The 20,369-nt window shown below is 45.8% G+C and overlaps 1 protein-coding gene across 2 annotated transcripts in view; it reads left to right on the forward strand.

The window, feature by feature from the left end:
- The window catches only part of LOC144691364 (uncharacterized), a 129,698-nt gene that overhangs the window by 15,636 nt on the left and 93,693 nt on the right, over window positions 1–20,369 (forward strand). For both annotated transcript variants that reach the window (XM_078559387.1, XM_078559388.1), the window contains exon 2: window positions 4,458–4,619. In XM_078559387.1, coding sequence (XP_078415513.1) covers window positions 4,458–4,619 — 162 coding nt within the window. The remainder of the gene's footprint in view (window positions 1–4,457; window positions 4,620–20,369) is intronic.

Below are 20,369 nucleotides of genomic sequence, written 5' to 3' on the forward strand. Positions count from 1 at the left end.
GGACCATTGTGTCATTTACAATCTCGGGGAAGTACTTACAGTCAATTAAGTATTTTGCAGTGTATTCCTTGCTCATTGAATTCACAGAGGTTCCATTATGCCGAGGGACAGGAAAATTTGCCCCAGCTATCCTCTTGGAGGATAAAAGACTCTCTGGTTCAATCCTACAGACGTGGCTACATTTGCTATGAAAAGCCATGAAGCGTGAGATTTAAACATTCATGCCACTCAAGTGCCAGGCAATGACCACCTTCCATCAAGAGAGAAGCTAACCATCCCCCCTTGACATTCAATGGCATTACCATCACTGAGTCCCCCACTTATCAACTTTCTGGTGGCTACCATTGACCAGAAACTGAACTGGACTAGCCATATAAAAACCTTGGCTAAAGAGCAGGTCAGAGGCTAGGAATCCTGTGGTGAATAAGTCACCTCCTGACTCCCCTAAGCCTGTCCACCATCTACAAGGCACATGTCAGGAGTGTGATGAAATACCCTCCAGTTGCCTGGATGAGTGCAGCTCCCACAACACTCGAGAAGCTCGACACCACCCAGGACAAAGCAGCCTGCTTGATTGGCACCCTATCCACCACCTTAAGTGTTCACTCCCTCCCTCCATCACTGATGCACAGTAGCAACAGTGTGTACCATCTACAAGATGCACTGCAGGAATTCACCAAGGCTCCTTTAACAGCACCTTCCAGACTCCTGACCTTTACCACCTAGAAGGACAAGGGCAGCAGACACATGGGAACACCACCACCTGGAAGTTCCCCTCCAAGTCACTCACTATCTTGACTTGGAAATATATCACTGTTCCTTCACTGTCGCTGGGACAAAATCCTGGAACTCCCTTCCTAAAAGCACTGTGGGTATACCTACACCATGTGGACTGCAACAGTTCAAGAAGGAGGCTCACCACCACCTTCTTAAGGGCAATTAAGGGCAATTGGGGATGGGCAATTAGTGCTGGCCTAGCCAGCAACGTCCATATCTCATGAACGAATAAAAGGAATGAAAATGAAATCATAACATTTGGTCCTCCGTGATTGAACTTCAAAAAAGGACTAAACTCCTTACCCCGATCGTGAAGGCATATATAGTTTATGGGGGTAGCAGCACTGAAATCAAGACAAGGTTAGAAATTGCCCACTCTACAACTCGTCAGCTGAATGAAATATGGAGGGTATCTAACATCGGCCTACACTTGATCAAGCAACTTGCAGAATTCCAGGTGTGGGGCATTGCTCTTTATGGTGTGGAAACTGGACCCGAAATAAGGCTGGTGAGAAGAGGATTACACCGTTTGAAATGTGGGACTTGCGAAATATCCTTAGAATCAGCTGGAATGAGCGAAGAAGAAATTAATTTGTCTGCAGGAAAATCGGAGTCCCAGCATCTCATGGGCTTTTAGCTGAAGAGAAGAAGTGGAAATTGAGAAAGTACGACTACTGGAAAAAGCTGGGTGAGAGTTTGGTGTTTGCAACAGGAGAAGGTGAAACGTCAGGAAAGAACAGGCCAGGTGAGAGGTACTGGATAGGTGGACAACTTCAGAAGCTGGACGGAGGGAGGAATGACAGCAGCACACGGGGTTGTAGTGAACAAAGAGAGATGCTTATGGCCCCTGATGGACTATGGCTAATGAGGGATGGAAAAAGTTTATTATCTTGTTATTGGTTCTTGATTGGTAAGGGGATCAAAGGTTACGGGGAGAAGGCTGGAGAATGGGGTTGAGAAACTTATCAGCCATGATTGAATGGCGGAGCAGACTCGATGGGCCGATTGGCCTAATTTCTGCTCCTATGTCTTATGGTCTTATGGTTATAACTTGGGTTAATAGTCCAGTGGATGAATCTATAATGGTTGTCTTAGGATATAGCAACTCAGGGAAATGCTAAGTCCCTGTTCTAGTGTCATGTTGTAATGATGAACTTTACCTTTACAGCTATCCTTTATCCTAAAACATCTTAGAATTTTGCGTGAGAGTGAAGAATGGGGGGCTTGCCAAGAGGGCATTGAAATAGTCGGGTCAAAGGTGACAAAGCGATCCAATGTAAAACTTCCCTCATTCTTCTGAATGCACAGCATGCTAAATATGGGCAGTTTCCTACCACCTTCCACCCAGAGGTAGCAGCATATTACAGGAACCTTTGGAAATGAAGTTTTACTTGTGTGCTTGTGTTCAGATTTAATTCATGAATGAATCAATGGGCTGTGGTGCAGAGAATTGTAAGATGACTCTTACAAGCAGTTTGTACGAATAACAAACCAAGTGTGTCATCCTTTGGCAAATTAGTTATAGTTATCAGGATTTAGCTTTACAGCACTGTAGCACTCATGAGTCAGGGAGATAATGCAGCATTTTATCAAACAAATGCCTTACATAATGTATTGTAAACTGTGTCTTTTGGACTAAATATTCTATTACTCGAGAGAGTCACTGGCCCCCTAACCACTACTGTAATCCACTTAGACACAGGCGATCGTGCACTGTGCCTTGCTCCTGCTCCACTCTGTTTGGTCTACTGTCACCTGCCAATGAGGCCTCAGCTCAACATTTTTAATAATTCTTTCATGGGATGTGGGCATCACCGACAGCATTTGCCCGTGAATTGAGTGGTTTGTTTGGCCATTGCAGAGGACAGTTAAGAGTCAATCACATTGCTGTGGGTCTGGAGTCACATGTAGACCAGGTAAGGACAGCAGATTTCCTTCCCTAAAGGGCTTTAGTGAAGCAGATGGGTTTTAACCCATGATAGTTGTCATGGTCACCATTACTGAGGCTAGCTTTATATTATCGTATTTAATTCAAATTTAACCAGCTGCTATTGTGGGGTTTGAACCTATGTAGCCAGAACATTAGCCTGGACCTCTGGATCACTGGCCTAGTGACTTTACCATTATGCCACCATCTCCCTACAAACTTGTGGTTGGTGTTGTCTAAGTGTGAACAGTAGTCCTTATACTCATCTCTGTGCATGTCCGTCTGTAATTATTTAGAAATGCTGATCCAAACCAGATGACACAGACTCAAAATACATGTGAAAATGGCCTGCTGATAACTCCTCCCATTTAGATAAATTCCTGCTACTCTTGGTCATTGAATCAAACTTACATGGGTGGTGATTATTTGAGGCTGAGAAGTGACTCTGTCACAAGAAGGTCTAAAGGACAGAAGTTAAAGAAAACACTCCCTTTTTTGGGGAGTGGGTGGGGTTGGGGGGCTTTTGTTTGATAGTCATCAACGAGGAACAGCTTCCAGGAACAGCATGTATATGTTCCTGGCTCAAATGTGGCATGGGCAGGCCTGTATAAAGCTGACTGTATTCTGCCCCATAAAGATTTCTCACATGAGCACAGTGGGCTGGATTTTCCTGTCGGCGAGCGGGGGGCAGGGACCGTTCGCCGACGCATGGTGACGTCGGGCAGAACTCCTGACCTCACCACGCCCCATTTAAATTTTCCAGTAGGCGGGGGGCTCAACAAAATCGGCTCCGTGCTCACCGACCTGTCAATGGCCAACTGAGGCCATTGACAGAGTCATTAAACTAATTAATGGGCCTGCCCGTCCAACTTTAAGGTTGGCAGGCAGGCCGGGAGCCCCGGCAGGAATTAGAAAAAGCACAAAACCTCATCCACCGGCGGGATGAGGTGTCATGTAGGGTTTTTAAAATTTTAATAAAGTTTTTGTAAAAATTATGGACATATCCCAACTTGTGACAGTGTCACCTGAGGGGACATGTTAGAGAAATGTTATTTTTCTATTTTGAGGTTTTTCACATTTACAGCCGATCTCCCTGAGGCTGCACTTAGCCTCAGGGAGATGAGTGCACTCTTTGCGCATGCATGAAAGAGCGCACTCTTGATTTTGGGATTCCCCTCCACCACCCCCACCCATCCACACAGGGCGCGCACAGCGCTTCTGTGCGGACATCACGCTGGGCAGGCCTTATTTGGCCCGCCCACGGAAAATAGCGCCGCGCCCCCAAGCGGTGGTGCCAACCGGAAGCATGCCTGTGTGCTCTCGCCCTTCAACTTCCCCCCCAACAGGGGCGGGGTGGGGGGGCGGAATGTCCTGCCCCATGTGATTTTTTTCCCCCCCTATGTCCATGCACCTGACTTGCCTGAACGAGATCATTGTCCTGACTTTCCTCTTTGCCATATTGCTGGGACACCCACCAGTCGTCTGTGCCTCGAGCCACAACCTACCTTCAGGGGTCAGAGCCTAACATTGATTCACAAAACCTGATGAACTGATTATTTTTCGATCGAAAGGCCCAGCATTTACTGTGAGGAGGCTGTAACATTCCATGTTTAACACAGTAAAGCTCTATACGCTGTTAAGCCTTGCGATACACACAGTTCTCTGCCGGTTCCATGATTGAACCTGTTCTGGTTGATGAACAGACTAAATTTAAAAATACTTGAAGTGACTGTTTCCAAACCTTTCCTTCCAGTGAAAACAGAAGAGGAAATAGAAGCGCTGATTTTTGATGGAGCGGAGGTAGTTGACATTCACAATGTGGGAATTCGACAGGGACCACTTCCACTTAATGACGTTCTCTCAACTCCACAAGTGCACGATGAGCAAAGAAGATGTTTGGCAACTCTAGTATACTGTAAGTAATCTCACAAGCTGCCCCTTACTGCTTTAAATGCTGAATCCGATTTGCACATTTCAAGGTACAAGAAATATATTCTTGACAAAGCAATCGCCTAAATGCTTAAAATTACTCTCTCGCCACTAGCTTTAACTTGATTAAAATAAACGTGTAACAGTAACTTCTACCTTACACTTTCTGACCCAGCACTTCCCCAAGCATTTTACATCTGTAAATGTTATTGTGTGACTGATGAAAATGCATAAAACATTTTGAACTCCACATGTTTAAACTTTTTTTTCTGACAACTTAGAGTCTTCCCAGGCTTTCAGGACCTTCTGCAAATCTCACTCTTTATTTGGCTGCTATCAAGTGCATGAGAATAACATGGTGTAACTTACTCCGTTACCTTGGTTCTCAGTACCTTGGAAACGGGAGAAATTGTAACATTACATTCTAATTCACAACATTTGCTGGGAGCCTGTTGTAGAGTGGCCGAGTTGTCCTATTAGTGATAGAGTTGATCTACAGACACTTCTTGGTTGGAAACTTTAAGTTTATTCACAATATACTCAGCAGCAACTACACGTGTGCTTTCAACTCCAACTCTATCTCTACACAGACTGCTGAGGTAGCCCGTGTTACTCTCCTAATGGTTACTACAGATCATGTGATCTTCCTTAACAACTGTTAATCTCAAAGGTACATTACAACTAAATAAAACCATAATTACTACATTCCTCCCCCTTTAGCTCGGCTATACATATTATATTTACAAGTACATATTTTTCCTGGTACGTGTAGAACATCGCAGCTCCACAACTTCAGATTCTTTGCCAGGAATCTCCTTTTCCGGAGTTGTCTGAACATCCGGTGCTTCGGTGGGCACTTACAGTTCTGTATCCTCAACTCTTACAGGAACATCAGACATGTCAGTCCTGGGTTGTGTATCCTCAACAGGAAACGCAGACCCGGTCATGGTCACTGGTGGAACCAAATCTCGGTGATTCGTCTCTCTCTCCCTTAAATGGTCCACATGTTTATGGACGATCCGGCCTTCCACCTCCACATGATAAGCCAGAGGTCCAGTCACCTCACTTATTTCACCCGGTAACCACTTTGGTCTTTCCCCAAAGTTCTTCACGTATACCGGCTCTCCCACGGTAAATTTCCTCTCGCAACTATGCCAGTCGTGTCTAGTTTCCTGGCTTCCCTGACTCCTTTCCACCTTCCCCTCTAAATTCGGCATTATTAAGCTCAATCTCATCCTGAGTCAATGTTTCAACAATAACTCCACAGGTGTGACGCCTGTTGTTGTGTGAGGGGTAGTCCTGTAATGATAAAGAAAGCGTGCTAGCTTGGTTGCTATCACCAGTTAGCTTTTTCATGCCTATCTTGAACATTTGAACCGCCCTTTCGGCCAGTCCATTTGAAGAAGGGTGGTACGGTGCAGTTTTCACATGAGTGATACCGTTGAGGCTGATAAACTGTTGAAACTCAGCACTTGTAAATGCCGTGCCATTATCGGAAACGATTACTTCTAGTAATCCCTGAATGGCAAAACTGTGACGTAGTTTCTCAATTGTAGCGGCTGATTTTGGTGACTTCACTTCATATACGTCCAACCATTTTGAATGGGCATCGACAATGGACAGAAACATTGTTCCCAGGAAAGGTCCAACGTACCCAATGGCCTGAATTCCTCAGTCGGTGGGTGGGCTCGGCGGGAGTGGACGGGGGCAATTGTGGAGTCGACTGCCGCCCGCTATCGGCTCCACGCCGCCATTTTACACGGGGCGGGCCAATGAAGGCCCGCCTAGCGTAAGACGTGAGTGGTAGCGCTCAGCGCCACCTGCACGGGTGGGGGGAGGAGGGAGAGTCGGGGCCAGCGCTCTTTCACACATGTCCGTGAATGGGCGCTTCGATCTCCCTGAGGCACGGAGCTGCCTCGGAGATTGAAGCCCTTTTGAAATTATTAAATAAATTGATTGAAAATTGAATGAAACATGTCCCCTCATGTGACTGTGTCACATGAGATGGGACATGTTTTTATATTTCGGAAATTTTTAAAATTTAATTAATAAAAGCTTTAGGAAACCTCATCGTGCCCGTGGAGGCCGCTTGGCCTTTTCGCCTGCCCGCCAGCCTTAAGATTGGACGGGCAGCGTTAACAATTACATTAATTAATTCGTTAATGGCCTTAATAGGCCTATCATTTATTAGTGGGCACTCAGCCGACTCCAGCCCGTGTCCGCCGAACGAAATATTGCGAGACAACGCGAAGACCTCAGGACGCACGCCCGACGTCATCCTGCGTCATTTTACGGGCCCGCCCCAGCCTGTCGGGCCCACCCCAGCACGGCGACTGAAAAATTCAGGCCAATGTGTAATCGCACCCAGGGTCTACCTGACTACACCCGTGGGTGTAACGGAGCTGTCACTGGCAACAGTTGCTGACATTGCACACAGTGCCTTACTAAACTCTCTATTTCGCCATCCATCCCTGGCTGCTATGGTCTTCATTTGGGAAATTCCTGAATGGGCACTTTGTAGTTCAATTAAAAGTGGCTCCTTTCCCTTTGGAGGAACTACCACTCGTGCTCCCCACACTAAGATGCCATCCTGGCTGGTTATTTCATGTCTTCTGTTGAAGTATGGTTTCATTTTGTCAGATACAGGCTCCTGTGACCAACCATGTAGCACTTGTTCTCGTACCTGAGGTAGAACTGGGTCCCGACTTGTCCAGTCTTTGATCTATTGAGACATACCGGCGAGGAATCTGAAAAATTTAACAGTAAAACAAGTTCCTGTGGAACTGGGACGTGCTCATCATTTTCTTGCAAAGGCAAACGACTAAGGACATCGGCGTATGCGATTTGATTGCCAGGCCTGTGTATGAAAGTGTATTCGTATGCTGCCAGAATTAAAGCCAATCGTTGTATTCTTGCTGAGGCTATGGGTGGTGTAGCCTTGTCCTCACTAAACAATCCTAGCATTGGTTTTGGTCTGGAATGATTGTAAAATGGCGGCTGTGTATGTACTGGTGAAATTTCTTGACACCAAAGATGATGGACAGCCCTTTTTCTATCTGCGAGTATTCCTTTTCCGCTGTGGTGAGCATTCTTGATACATAACCTATTGGCCGTTCCGTGCCTTCATCCATCTGATGAGAGAGCACTGCTCCCACTCCGTAGGGAGATGCGTCACATGTCAGCACCAATTCATTCGTCTAGTCATAATGCATTAATAGATTGGACGAGTGCAACAATTGTTTCACCTTTATGAAAGCTTCTTTCTAGGGTGCCTCCCAAGACCAACATTGGTTCTTTTTGAGTAGAGAATGCAGGGGGTGGGGGGCGGCACTGTAGACAAATTGGGTAAGAATCGCCCATAAAGGTTGATTATCACTAGGAATGATTTGAGCTCTGAGACGTTCTCTGGCACAGGTGCCTCTCTTATGGCTCATGCTTTCTCCTCAACCAGGTGAATCTACCTGGTGACCCAAATAGATCACCTCCCTTGCTTGGAATGTGTACTTTTTTTTTGATGCACTCCAGCTTGCAAGAAACATTTTAAGACTTCTTCTGCTCTTTTTCAGTGAATCCTGTCACCAATACATCATCTAAATAGACTACAGCCTGGGGCAGCCCCTGCAGTAAGCTTTCCATTGTTCTCGGAAAGATGGCACAAGCGGCGGAGACACCGAAAGGCAATCGTGTATGTTGGCACAACCCTTTGTGGGTATTAATTCTGACAAATTGCCAGGAGGCATTATCCAACTCTAATTGTTGCTAAGCATGACTCATGTCAAGCTTTATGTACATTGTCCCTCCTGCCAGCTTGGCATACAGGTCTTTGATTTTTGGAATGAGGTGCCTGTCTAGCTTAGCTACTTTATTGGCCATCACTTTGTAGTCTCCACAAATTCAGACGCTTTGGTCGGGTTTAAGGATGGGGATTATGGGAGCTGCCCATTCTGAGAACTGAACAGGTTGTATAAGGCACAATTTCTCTAGTCTGTTCAGATCAATGTCGACTTTTTCTCGCAGAGCGTATGGCACCGGTCTCGCCTTCATGAAGCGAAGGGTTGCATCCAGAACCAAATGAACCTTGGCCCGCAGGTTCTGGATTTTCCCCAGTTCGTCCTTGAAGACGGTGGTGTACTTTCTAAGTAGCTCTGGTCGCCCACTTGCTCTCAACTGGAAAATTTCAGCCCATTTTAACTTAATCTCCTTTAAATAGTTTCGCCCCAGGAGGCTTGGCCCTTCACCTGCTACCACCATCAAGGGTAACTTTGCCGACTGGCTTCCATAATGGACAGTTACTCTGCTTATGCCTTTTACTTGAATGTCTTCACCCGTATATGGTTTTAACTTGGCAGCTGTTTCTTCTAAACTTAATTGATGTTCACCATTATTCAAATATCTGAAGGTTTGTTCCCCAATTACTGTAGTGGAAGCTCCCATGTCCACTTCCATTTTAACAGGTTTGCCATTTACTTTCACTGTGACAAATATTGGTTCTGTCTTTCCAACTTTCAGATTGGACAACGAGTAAATGTCTGAATTTGTTGTTTCAGGCTCTTCTACATTGTAGATTTCATTGGGCTTCTTTTGTTTACAAGCCTGCCTGAATCTTTCCTTCCATTGCCTCATTGTATGTCCATTTCTATGACAATAGTAGCATTTGATTTTTTTAAACTGCCAATCGCTAAAAGACTACTTGATTCCATCTCTATTAAAATTATTCTTCAATTTTGCTGCTAAGTTATTTTTCTTTATTCTTCGGCTAGTAGGGGCTGTTTCCCACATTTCGGCGGAGTCTGGCTTTTTCACGCCTCATTTGGCTGAGGTTTCCCACCCGATGTGGAGGACGGCGCCATTTTGCTCACCCTGCGTTATTTTTGAATCTCTCACTGTGCTTTAGCACCTTCTTGAAATCCAGATTCACTTTGGACAATAATCTTTTCTGAACAGTGTCCTCTTTCACACCACACACTAAACGATCTCTGAGCATGTCATTCAGAGTCGTACCAAACTCACAATGTTCTGTTATCTGCTTCAGATTTTCCACGTAGCATGCAATTGTCTCACCCAGGGCCCTATTTTGCAATTAAAACTGAACCTCTGCCTTGTGACTGAGGGCTTGGGTTGAAAGTGATCCTTCATCAAATCTGGGGCACTGGGTGCCATCAAACTTCAAATCAGACTTTAGGTTTTGCTCCCACAAGTACTCAAGAGGATCGCTCGCCTCTTCTCCTCCCCCGTAATCTCTTTCGCTTGAAAAAAAGGTGAGGCGTTCTGTGTATTGAGACCAATCGTCTGTGGCTAGTTCAAAAGGATCAATTCTCCTAAATTGTGTCATTTTGAGAGGGGATAACTTCTTCGATTCTAATGGAGCTTGCTACTTACAATCACTGGGCGAGGTACAGTGCTGATTTCTTTCTAACTTGATTTCTTCTGTTTTATCCTCATCGCCAGTTTGTTGCAGGGAGGCCAAGTTGTAGTATAAGTGATAGAGCTGATCTGCAGACACTTCTTGGGTGGAAACATTAAGTTTATTCACAATATACTTAGCAGCAACTACACATGTGCTTTCAACTCCAACTCTAACTCTACTCTGATGCTGAGGTAGCCTGCGTTACTCTCCTAATGGTTACTACAGATCATGTGATCTTCCTTAACAAGTATTATTCTTAAAGGTACATTGCAACTAAATAAAATCATAATTGCTACAGAACCTATGTTACCTTTCAGCTTTATCTTTTATTCTTAGATTTCAGTTTTTGCTAGTTTAAGAATCTTGCATGTAGACCATCCTCCTTCAGTTGGGAAGATGAGATGGGGATGAGTACATTGCTGTCTGTGCCCTTTATCAGAGCTACCCCACCATTGCCCCACCTGGAGGAGCAACTACAGTGAGACAAGGCAGGGAGTCTCCATTTTTCCTTTCCTACATCCAAATTACAGAACAACCTGACGGGGACTTTGTGGGCAGGTGGAAGAGGCTTAAACCTGCAGTGGCCGGCTGAAAAATCAATTTAAGGCTGGAGCTAACTAGGAAATATCAGTAACAACTTTCCCCTTTAAAGCAGAAAAATATTCTAAGACACCCTACAGAGATACACAGAGCCCACAGAAGACATTAGCTGGATGCTAAAAAAGTTAGGCTTGATTTTGTAGTAGATTTCGACGGGAGGAGGGTTGAGGTAGAGAGGGGGGAAATATTGGAGCATAGGGCTTTAGGTGGCTGAAGGTACAGGCAGCGAATGTATGGCAAAGGGAGCAGGGGATACGGATGAGACTGCAAATGTAGAACAGAAATTAAACACCGCCAAATGACAGGTGGATTTTTTTTTCACTGAAAGAGAGGGTAAGGGGAAATATGGGCGCATTAAAGACAAAGGCAGGTGATTCTGTACCCATATCTGTTTTCAGAATGAAGAGGAAGAGGGAAAAATTCTAACGGTGCCAAGGAAACTTTAAAAAAAATTCAGGGGAGGGTGTAATTTAGTGAATTTAATGTAAGTAAACTAATAGTAATGGAGCAAATGATGAGGATAAGGTGTACAAATCTCCAAACTCTGTGTTCGAAGAGAAATAGGTAAGCAAATTTCAGGTGCATAAGTCATAATTTTCCCAAGCTTTCTATAGTATAAAGGGTTAACAGATGGGATATGCTGATGTATGACATAAACGATGACGTACTGCTGACATTAGTCAGCCATGTGTTAGATTCTTGAGAAAGAAGTTGCAATCATGCCTAGGCGCGATGTGTCTACCCTGTAACCTGTTTAGATGTAGTGCTAATAAACAAGTGCTAAGCAGATAACAGAATATGTCTACAGTTTGACTACTGACCAAGTCCAACGCCTAGAGTCCAAGACGGAAGGACCCATCGCAGAACATGGTGGCAGCTGTGGAGATATTGATGTAAAAAAACCCATGTGTTATCGAAGAAACAGCAGAGTGAATCTTTGAAAGCAGCTCACAACATTTCAGTGGCAGAAGGAGGCACAGTGGAATGAGGTAACAATGACCGTACCTGGTGAGCAGTCCCTGCCATTGCCCAGCCCATTTGCCTGCAGAGAGGCCAGCAGCGGGAGTTATGGAAATGCCATTTTCCCTGGTGCTGAGCAGCCTCAGGTCTTCATGAAGAGGAGCCAAAGCTTCAAGTCAGTTCCTTTCTTAATGCACTTGGTCTAATAGGAGACAATGTTCTCCTAAGGCAGGGTGTGCTGGAGTCCACCACAGATTTTGACTCCTTTCTTGAAGCCTTTGACACCTATTTTAGCTCAAAGCAAAATTTACTAATTGAATGAGCATGTTTTAACCAGTGCTCGCAACGACCTGGGGAATTGACTGAATTATTCCTAATCGAGCTTTATTGCGGATACTTCTTGTGGACATGGGCACTGAAAGACGAGCTAATCCACGAACGCATAGTCGTGGGTGTCTGGGATGAAAAACTCTCCGACTTTCTGCACACCAAAGATGACCTTACTTTAGATCAAGTGGTCCAGTATGCGAGGCAAGCCAAGCTTAGAGCGTTGAATCGGGCAATAATTCATGGCGAAACCAAGGCTTCACACTGGGTAGGCCCAGAGGCAATGACAAAAGCCCGTCAAACCAAGCGAAAAGGCGAGAAAATTCTTTTGCCGGCAGCCATTTTGAGATGCTTGTGGTGCAAAAACCCAGCGTAGATGCCAAGACTGCCCAGCAGGGGGCACTGAGTGCTTCCCGTGTAGCAAAACCGGGCATTTCAAGCATTTCTGAAAATCCAGCAACTTTAATTGAAGCCACAGACCAGCAAATATTTATGAAGCACAAAGTCTAGAAAAAGGTGGAAGTACAGAATTCCTAGGGGAAGTAAGATAGTCTTAATCCAGACTACTGGTCAGTTGCATGCCAAGTTCAAGGCTTCAGTACTACTTTTAACATTGATAATGAAGTGGCTATTAATGTATTAGCAGATGACCTCAGCTGGCTTCAGCCAATGACCCTTTATCCATCAGACATCGTTACAAAGTCCAGGTGGCGTAGCCCTTCCGATGAAAGGCAGGATTATAGCTCCTTTTAGCTACAAGGGGTGACACATCATTGATTCTCTCCCTGCCCTTCACAGTCAACGTTGTTGTGTGGCGATGCTGACATCTAGGAATCCTACCAAAACCAGATGATGCTCGCCATTCGAATGACTCACTGTCTTCCTTGCAACAATCTTCAACCTTTTGTTTAGAAGCAGTGGAAATTCGGCATTCAGAAGCTGAGGAAGTTTATAAACCCAGCAGTGTGTTCCTTTCTTTCACAGAGGCACCATTCACTAGTCCCAGAGCCGATATGGACATTGTGGGCAGAATATTATGTCCCGCAGGTGCGGGTGCGCCCAACCCAAGCGGACGTAAAATAGCGTGTGATGACGCTGGGTGATATTTCGGCCTGTGGCTGCGAGCAGGTGGCGGAGCTGCGCCCGCCATTAATTCATAGGCCACCTAAGGCCATTGAAAAGCCAATTGGCGGTGATTTTTCGGTGCCCATGTGATTTCGCGCTCATCACACTGCAAAATGGGCAGGTGACCAGCCGACAATTTCAAAAACCTCATCCACGGGCGGGATTAAAGGGGTCAGCAGCATTGCCAGTGTCAGTAGTGAGGAGTTTGGTACATCGTTTGCTGCTGGATGCTTATTCGTACTTGGCAGCTTCATCTCCGCTCGGGGCTTCATTCTTAGCATTTCCAGGCTTCATTTCAGGTGTCCCCGAGGTCCTCAGAGGACTTAGACCGTGTGGATCTTACCAGGTATCGGACAACCTTCCGTTACCCTGGGAATGGGGATTGTGGTCTTTGCTGGTGACACCTCCTCTGAGGAGGAAGAGAGGGGCAGAAGGGAGAGGAGGCCGGGTCTCCCAGTGCAGCTTCCAGGGGAGTGACCTGTGGGAGGAGAGGCCCAGGCACAAAGGGGAACAGGGCCAGCAGGAAGTCCAAGGCAGAAGGGCCCGCAGAAGACGTCACTATCCTGCTGCCAGGGTTTACAGGCAGTGATGCAGCTACCTCAATATGCCTGAGGTGCAATGGTGAAGGAGGCTCCATCTCTCAAGGGAGATCGTGACCTCCATCTGTCAGATGATCGGCCCTGAGATCAGCTCTGGCTGTGTGGGTGGACACCCCATGCCAGTGGCTCTGAAGGTCACAGTGGCCTCAAATTCAATGCCTCCGGCTCTTTTCAGGGCTCAGTGGGGGATCTGTGTGGAGTCTCCAGATCAGCTGTCCACAGTTGCATCAAGCTGGTGGCAGAAGCTCTGTTCACACAGGTACTGACCTTTATTCTTTACCATACGGATGAAGCCAGCCAGGCTGAGCGAGCCAGAGGCTTTGCAGTGATTGCTGGCTTCCCCCGCGTCCAGGCTGCCATCAACTGCACACATGTGGCCATCAAGATGCCAGTGGGTCAGCCGGGTGCCTTCGTCATCAGGAAGGGCTTCCACTCCATGAACGTGCAGATAGTGTGTGATCACAGGATGCAGATTCTACAAGTCTGTGCAAGGTACCCAGGCAGCTCCCATGACACTTACATCCTGAGAGCCGAGGCTCTTTTGCAGCCTGACTGGATGGATGGCTGCTGGGTGACCGGGTCTATCCGTTGAAGAGATGGCTCATGACACCTTTTAATCATGCAAGAAGAGAGGCAGAGAAGCGTTACAATACGAGTCACGCCTCCACAAGGGCAGTGATAGAGAGGCCTTCTCAAGATGCACTTCCTATGCCTGGACTGCTCAGTGAGTGCACTGCAATACCCACCCAGAGCGGGTGTCACTGATCGTGGTCGCATTCTGTGCTCTCCACTATCTGGCACTGGCAAAGGGGGGACTCGCTGGAGGAAGAGGATCTTGACGAAGCTCCACAGGCCACAGATGATGAATCCAGTGTTGAGTCAGAAGAGGAGCACGGTGAGGAGAACGCTGAGGGTGTGGAGCCAGATCTCGGTAACCTCCAGAGAGGCAGGGACATCAGGGACGCTTTGATCCAACGTTCCTTCAGCTAGACTACCAAAGATCAGCTTCAAACACATGCCAGCGCTGCCGCCTCCATCCCGGATGTCTGAAATGACCCCTTCATTTGAACCTGAAGTCCACTCAATGCCTGTGCAATAAAGTTCAGAGCCACTCGCATCCAGCATTACACTGGCGTACCCTGCACAAAAAAATATAAAAAGCTGAAGCATACTCATTTTGACGAAGCAAAAATATTTACGTGACCTTCTCTGGTCTTCATTCCCAGACCAACAAAGATAAGCCAAACATAAATGAACAGAAAATCACCCATGAACCTGTCCCTCTCGTGCTCATGGTGCCTTTAACTTATTTTCCAAGTACTATGTCCTGGTCCCCTCCACCCCTGCTGGCACTGACATTGCAGACAGCCTGCTGACTCTGCTGCTCTGCTGTCCTGTTGGCCTTGGTGACCTTGGCGGTCGTCCTCTGGCCAGTGGAGCCCGTGCAGACCCTGCCTGGGAGGGAGTGGCCAGTGCCAGGGCTGGCATCTCCCCAGTCGCCGCAGCTTCACCAGATGCCCCGGTCTCTGGCAGAGGGGCGGAGGAGCTGCTGACATCATCCAGAGCGTCTTGAGAGGGGCCCACAGAAATGACAAGCAGCTCGTGCGCCAATGTGAGGTGGCTCTGGACCCCCCTGCTCGCCATTGATGGATGGGCACCTAGCTTGGATACTGGGTGCCCAATCCACCTCCCACACTGGCACTGACCACCTGAGGTCAGTGCCTGTGTGAGGGCTGCAGGTCCAAGCGCATCCCCAGGAACCCCTGATTCTGTCCCTGGAGCTGCCTCTCCAGGAGAGTCGCCACTCTCTCAATGGAGGAAGCAGTGTGCTCGGCCATGAGGGTCACCGCAGTGCTCACGCTCCGCATGGACTCCTCCACAGTGGAGACTATGGCACGCAGATCCTCATGGATCTCCGCCAGATCCTCCCGCACATCTCGCTGGACACCCAGCATCTGCTGCCTAATGGACGACCAGAGGCCCATCATCTGCCGTTGACTGAGCATCATCCTGATCCCCAGCAGTCCTCCGACTGGTCCTCACACTGGGCACTTTCTGCCTCCGCCTGCACCTCGAGTGAGTGTGAAGTGCCCTCACCGATGTGCACTGAGATACTAGCTGCCGATCTAATGCCCACCTAGGTGCTGGTATCTGCGCTGGTGCCTGGTTCAGAAAGTGGGTGTGACGCAGGCGCAAGTGAAGCCTGGTGGTCCTCCGGGGTCAGGGGTGGCCCTTCGGGGTCCAGAGAGCGAACACCTGCTGCCGAATCTTAATTGGCCCACCAGTGTGAAATCGTGGTCGGGTGCCGATTGCGGGTAGCAGACTGTGTCCCGGCCCTCCAGAGCCCGCCCACCCGACGTCCTCAAAATCCTGCCCTATGAATTTCTTAGTTCGTCACAAAGTAAGGCCAGAGGTGGCAGATACAGAAGACACTGTAGCAGACAGTGACCATCCCCATGAAGACCTGCTGGACCTGAACTGGCTCTTGCTAAAGAGCGGCGAGGAAGAATTCCTTGCAGCACTGAGTAATCTCTTGGAGGTTGAGGTCCTAGAGAATGATTCATCTTTGCCGTTGATGGATGCACTTTTTGAAGTCTCTGTTGTCCTTCTAGAGGAGTCGGCTGTATTTTTAAGTTGCTGAGCAGCAGTCGAATCTTAGTTCCTGTGAATCTACAGATGTATTGCCTACTTTAACTCCTGCTGTTCATGAAGAATCTTCCACAGAGAATGCTTTACCTGAGTCCGGGTCAGAATCCATAGAGGATCACACTGCTCAAGAGCTGGTACCTTCCCAGGGTGAAAGTCAATTGACACCCACACTTCAGTCCCAGCTGAAAGCCATCTTCCCTCCAGAGCCAGGGTCAGCACAGAAGCTGTGGCAGAATCTTTAGCACTTCTGAAGCTGCAGAATCCTGTACAGCAATCTGTCTCCACATTGATTGTCTATAGGAAATTCCTCTCATTACAGAAGATGAGGCTGTCTTGTCTCCATATTCTCAGCAGTTCTTCCCATTGTCCATAGTGGAGCAACCTCGTACAGAGAGAAGTGTGGCTCTCTTACCACTGCCTACAGAAAGTAGATGATCCTCTTGTAAAATCATTGGGAAATCACCTCTTCTTTTCCTAGCAGTCTTACAGGAAGTTGGTTGTTTTTCCCTTCGTTGTCTAAGTTCATTGAACCTCAGATCTTCAATGCCTTTTCAGTCTTTGATACAGCAGTGGAGGGTACAGCTGTGACAGTCTTCCCTGGAGTTGAAGATCATTTCTCTTCTAAAGCTTCTTCTCGGAAGCCTTCAAGGGAAGAACAAGTTCCTCAGAGAGTCCTGAGTTCTTTTTTTTCTAGTCCCAGAGGGTCTAAAGTTTGATTCTCTTCAGTCTTCTATTTCGCATCGGTCATTCATTCCAAAATCATTGTTGTCCTTGCAGCTCAGTCATCCTGAAACCTGCATACTGCTTCCCAGCTGCTGACAGCAATGATGCTAAAATATTGCTCTATTCTGCAGGTGATGATGTCCTACCAGATGCAGAGGGGGGATCCCATGTTTCCAGACCTAACAGGACATGCAGACGTCTCCCCTAAGGGCCGAGAATACTGAGAGAGATTTAATCCCCTGGGACTGTGACTTAAGGAGGGGAAGAATTGGAGTTGGCTAGAATCTGTAGCTGTAAAAAGGGAGTTACAGCAATGTAATGTAAGCAGTTAAAGACATAGTTTCATGTGGTTGTTAAAAAATAGCATAGTATACTTGGGGGGATCTGTAGTATCAAAGATTAACAGATGGGATATGCTAATGTATGATGTAGATGATGATGTACAACTGACACCAATCAGTCATGTGTTCTCTAGAGAGAGAGAAAAATTGGAATCATACCTAGGAGCAACATGCCTACTCTGTAACCTGTTTAGATGTAGTACTAATAAACAAGTGTCAAGCAGATATCAGAGTATGTCTACAGCCTATGAACCAAGTCCTACGCCTAGAGTCCAGGGTAGAAGGGCCAACCTCAGAACACTTTCCAGAATGGAAATTGTAACTTTTAGATTGGAAAGTTACAAATGCCGCTCTCTTATTGAAGAAGAGAGGAAGATAGAAATGAGGAAACGGCAGACCTCTCAGTTTAACTTCAATTGTGAAGAAGTTACTGGAATTTATCTTCTGACAGAGTTACTGAATACTTGGACAAGTATCAGTTGATCAAAGAGAGTTTTCATGGATATACGAAGGGTCACATCTGAATAATCTAGTTGATTTTGTTTGAGGATGTCATGAACGGAAGTGTCTATGGATGTTGTCTTCATGGACGTCTGGAAAGCATTTGATAAAATTCCACACAAAGAGCAAATATAAAAGTGCAAGGAATTTGAGGTGCACTTGTAACATGGATCAATTATTAGTTTGGAAGTCAGAGACAGAGTAAGGATGAAGGAAGCGTTCCCTGATTGTTAGGAAGAAAAGCATTGTTTTCCAGGGATGTGCCCTAGAACCTCAGCATTTCATCAAATATACCAATGATTTGGATGAAGGAATAGAGTTATGTATGCAAGTTTGCAGATAGCATTAAACTAAGAGATGCTGCAAGTGTGTAGATGGGAACAGGCAGGTACAAAGAGACACTGGCAGATTAAATGAATGGGTAAAACTACGGCAGACAGAATTCAATGTGAGGAAGTGTGAGATCATCCACTTTGAATCCAGGAAAGACAAAGTAGAATTGAGAGAGATTAGGAACTGTGCATGTGTAAAGGGATTTGGGTATAATTATTCACAAACAACTATGAGTTAGTGTACGCATACAAAATGTAATCAAAGAGGTTAATGGACTGTTGGCCTTTATCTGAAAGTGGGCTGGAATATGAAGGGGAGGAAGTAATACTTCAGTTGTACACAGTCATTATCATCTGAAGTACTGTTCAGTTTTGGCATCGGACTTCAAGAAGCAAAAGAGGACCTTGGAGGGGGTACAGTGCAAATTCACAAGAGTAATGCCAGGGCTTCAATTAAGCTGGTACCATGCAAATGAAATGCAGTTCTATATTTTGCATTGATTAGAGCCATCTCTGGGTCTCCTCCTCTCTGGGCTCTGTTTCCACCCAAATTTCTTGGCTTTATTTATTTATTTTACATATCATTTCAAAGCATCCCTCAGATTAGTTGGTTTAGCTGCTTAATGAAAAGTACCAGTGTGTGATAAATGTTAACAGTTCAGCACAGTCAGCCTTCTTTAAAATCTTAAAGGAAATGTATGACACATTCTCACATAATTCCTAGTGAATATAGTGGCATTAAGAGGCCTTGGATGCATTTTAGTCAAGAGTGGTATGTGACACTGAAAATCTGGAAGAAAGTGAAGAATACCACTGATTTATATTTTGTTCCAAGTTAATGGTTGCTATGTAACATTTCTCAGGCCGGGCAGTGGCCTGCACTGTGAAGTGATTCACATGGTTTAGATTCAAGTTTTTTTTGTGTGGCATTACTGCTCCCCTTTGCCTTTCAGTACATCAAACTGGTGTGCTCACTCTTTTTCCTGTGACATGCATCCCTTGACTCTGTCATAACAACTGCTTTACTTCCTTATCAATAGCGTTCACTATCCTTTTGAGAAACTACAGTTGGCCTAATGCCAGGGTTACTCAGAAGCTTCCTAATTGTTTGCATTACTTGTAATATACTGCATTTCATTCAGACTGATTGTTTGTATAACTACTGCAGTTAGGGGCGATACACACTCATCAGTTATGTAGCACCATGGAGCCTAGACTCTGGTCTTGAGAAATGTAGACTGTCAGCTGCAGTTCCAGCATTATTGGACGAATCCCAGGGCAGCCATTTTAGACTCACTATGATTTGCAGAACTGTACAGTTGTTGTACAATGCATACTTCTATGTTCAATTAAATAGTGAAATAAATTTTGTTTTAAAAAAAAACTAATCAAAATTACATAAATCAGTGACAAAAATCACAGATTCATAGAATGGTTACAGCACAGAAATGGGCCATTCGGCCTGTTGTGTCTGTTAGCTCCCCAAAGGAGCATTTCACCTAATGCCACTTCCCAACCTTTTCCCCATAGCCCTGCATAATTTTCATTTTCAGCTAACAATCCAATTCCTTTTTGAATGTCTCGATTGAACCTGCTTCCACCAAACTCTCAGGCAGTGCATTCCATATCTTAACCACTCACTGCGTGAAAAAGCTTTTTCTCACATCACCAGTCACCTTACATTTGTGTCCTCTGGTTCTCAGTCCTTCCTTTTGCCCTAACTATTCTGTCCAGGCCCCTCCTGATTTTGAATACCTTGATCATATCTCCTGTCAATCTTCTCTTCTCCAAAGAGAACTGTCCTAAATTCTCCAATCTATCTACATAACTGAAGTTCCTCTTTCCTAATGGATGAATTATAATGGCTAAACTATAACAATTTAAGAGTCTGCAAAGTTGAATGAACTATTACCTGGCTGGTGATTTTCCAATGTCACGTCTCTGTTTTCCAGAGAATACAAGAGGATGAGGACATTTTCAATATCACATAACTACAAATTCCCTAAATCATTAAACAAACTCTCGGAAGCTATTGTTTACCATGCTAAGGGATGAGAATGTTCTCTTTCTGAAAAGTAATTACCAGGGCTGCAGATTTTCAGCAAAAAAGTCAACAGAATCATAGAATTCCATCCCAAAAACCAGTGATAAAAATCCATAACCTCATGCCAT

The sequence above is a fragment of the Cetorhinus maximus genome, chromosome 16, assembly GCF_964194155.1.
Source record: "Cetorhinus maximus chromosome 16, sCetMax3.hap1.1, whole genome shotgun sequence".
Classification (NCBI taxonomy): domain Eukaryota; kingdom Metazoa; phylum Chordata; class Chondrichthyes; order Lamniformes; family Cetorhinidae; genus Cetorhinus; species Cetorhinus maximus.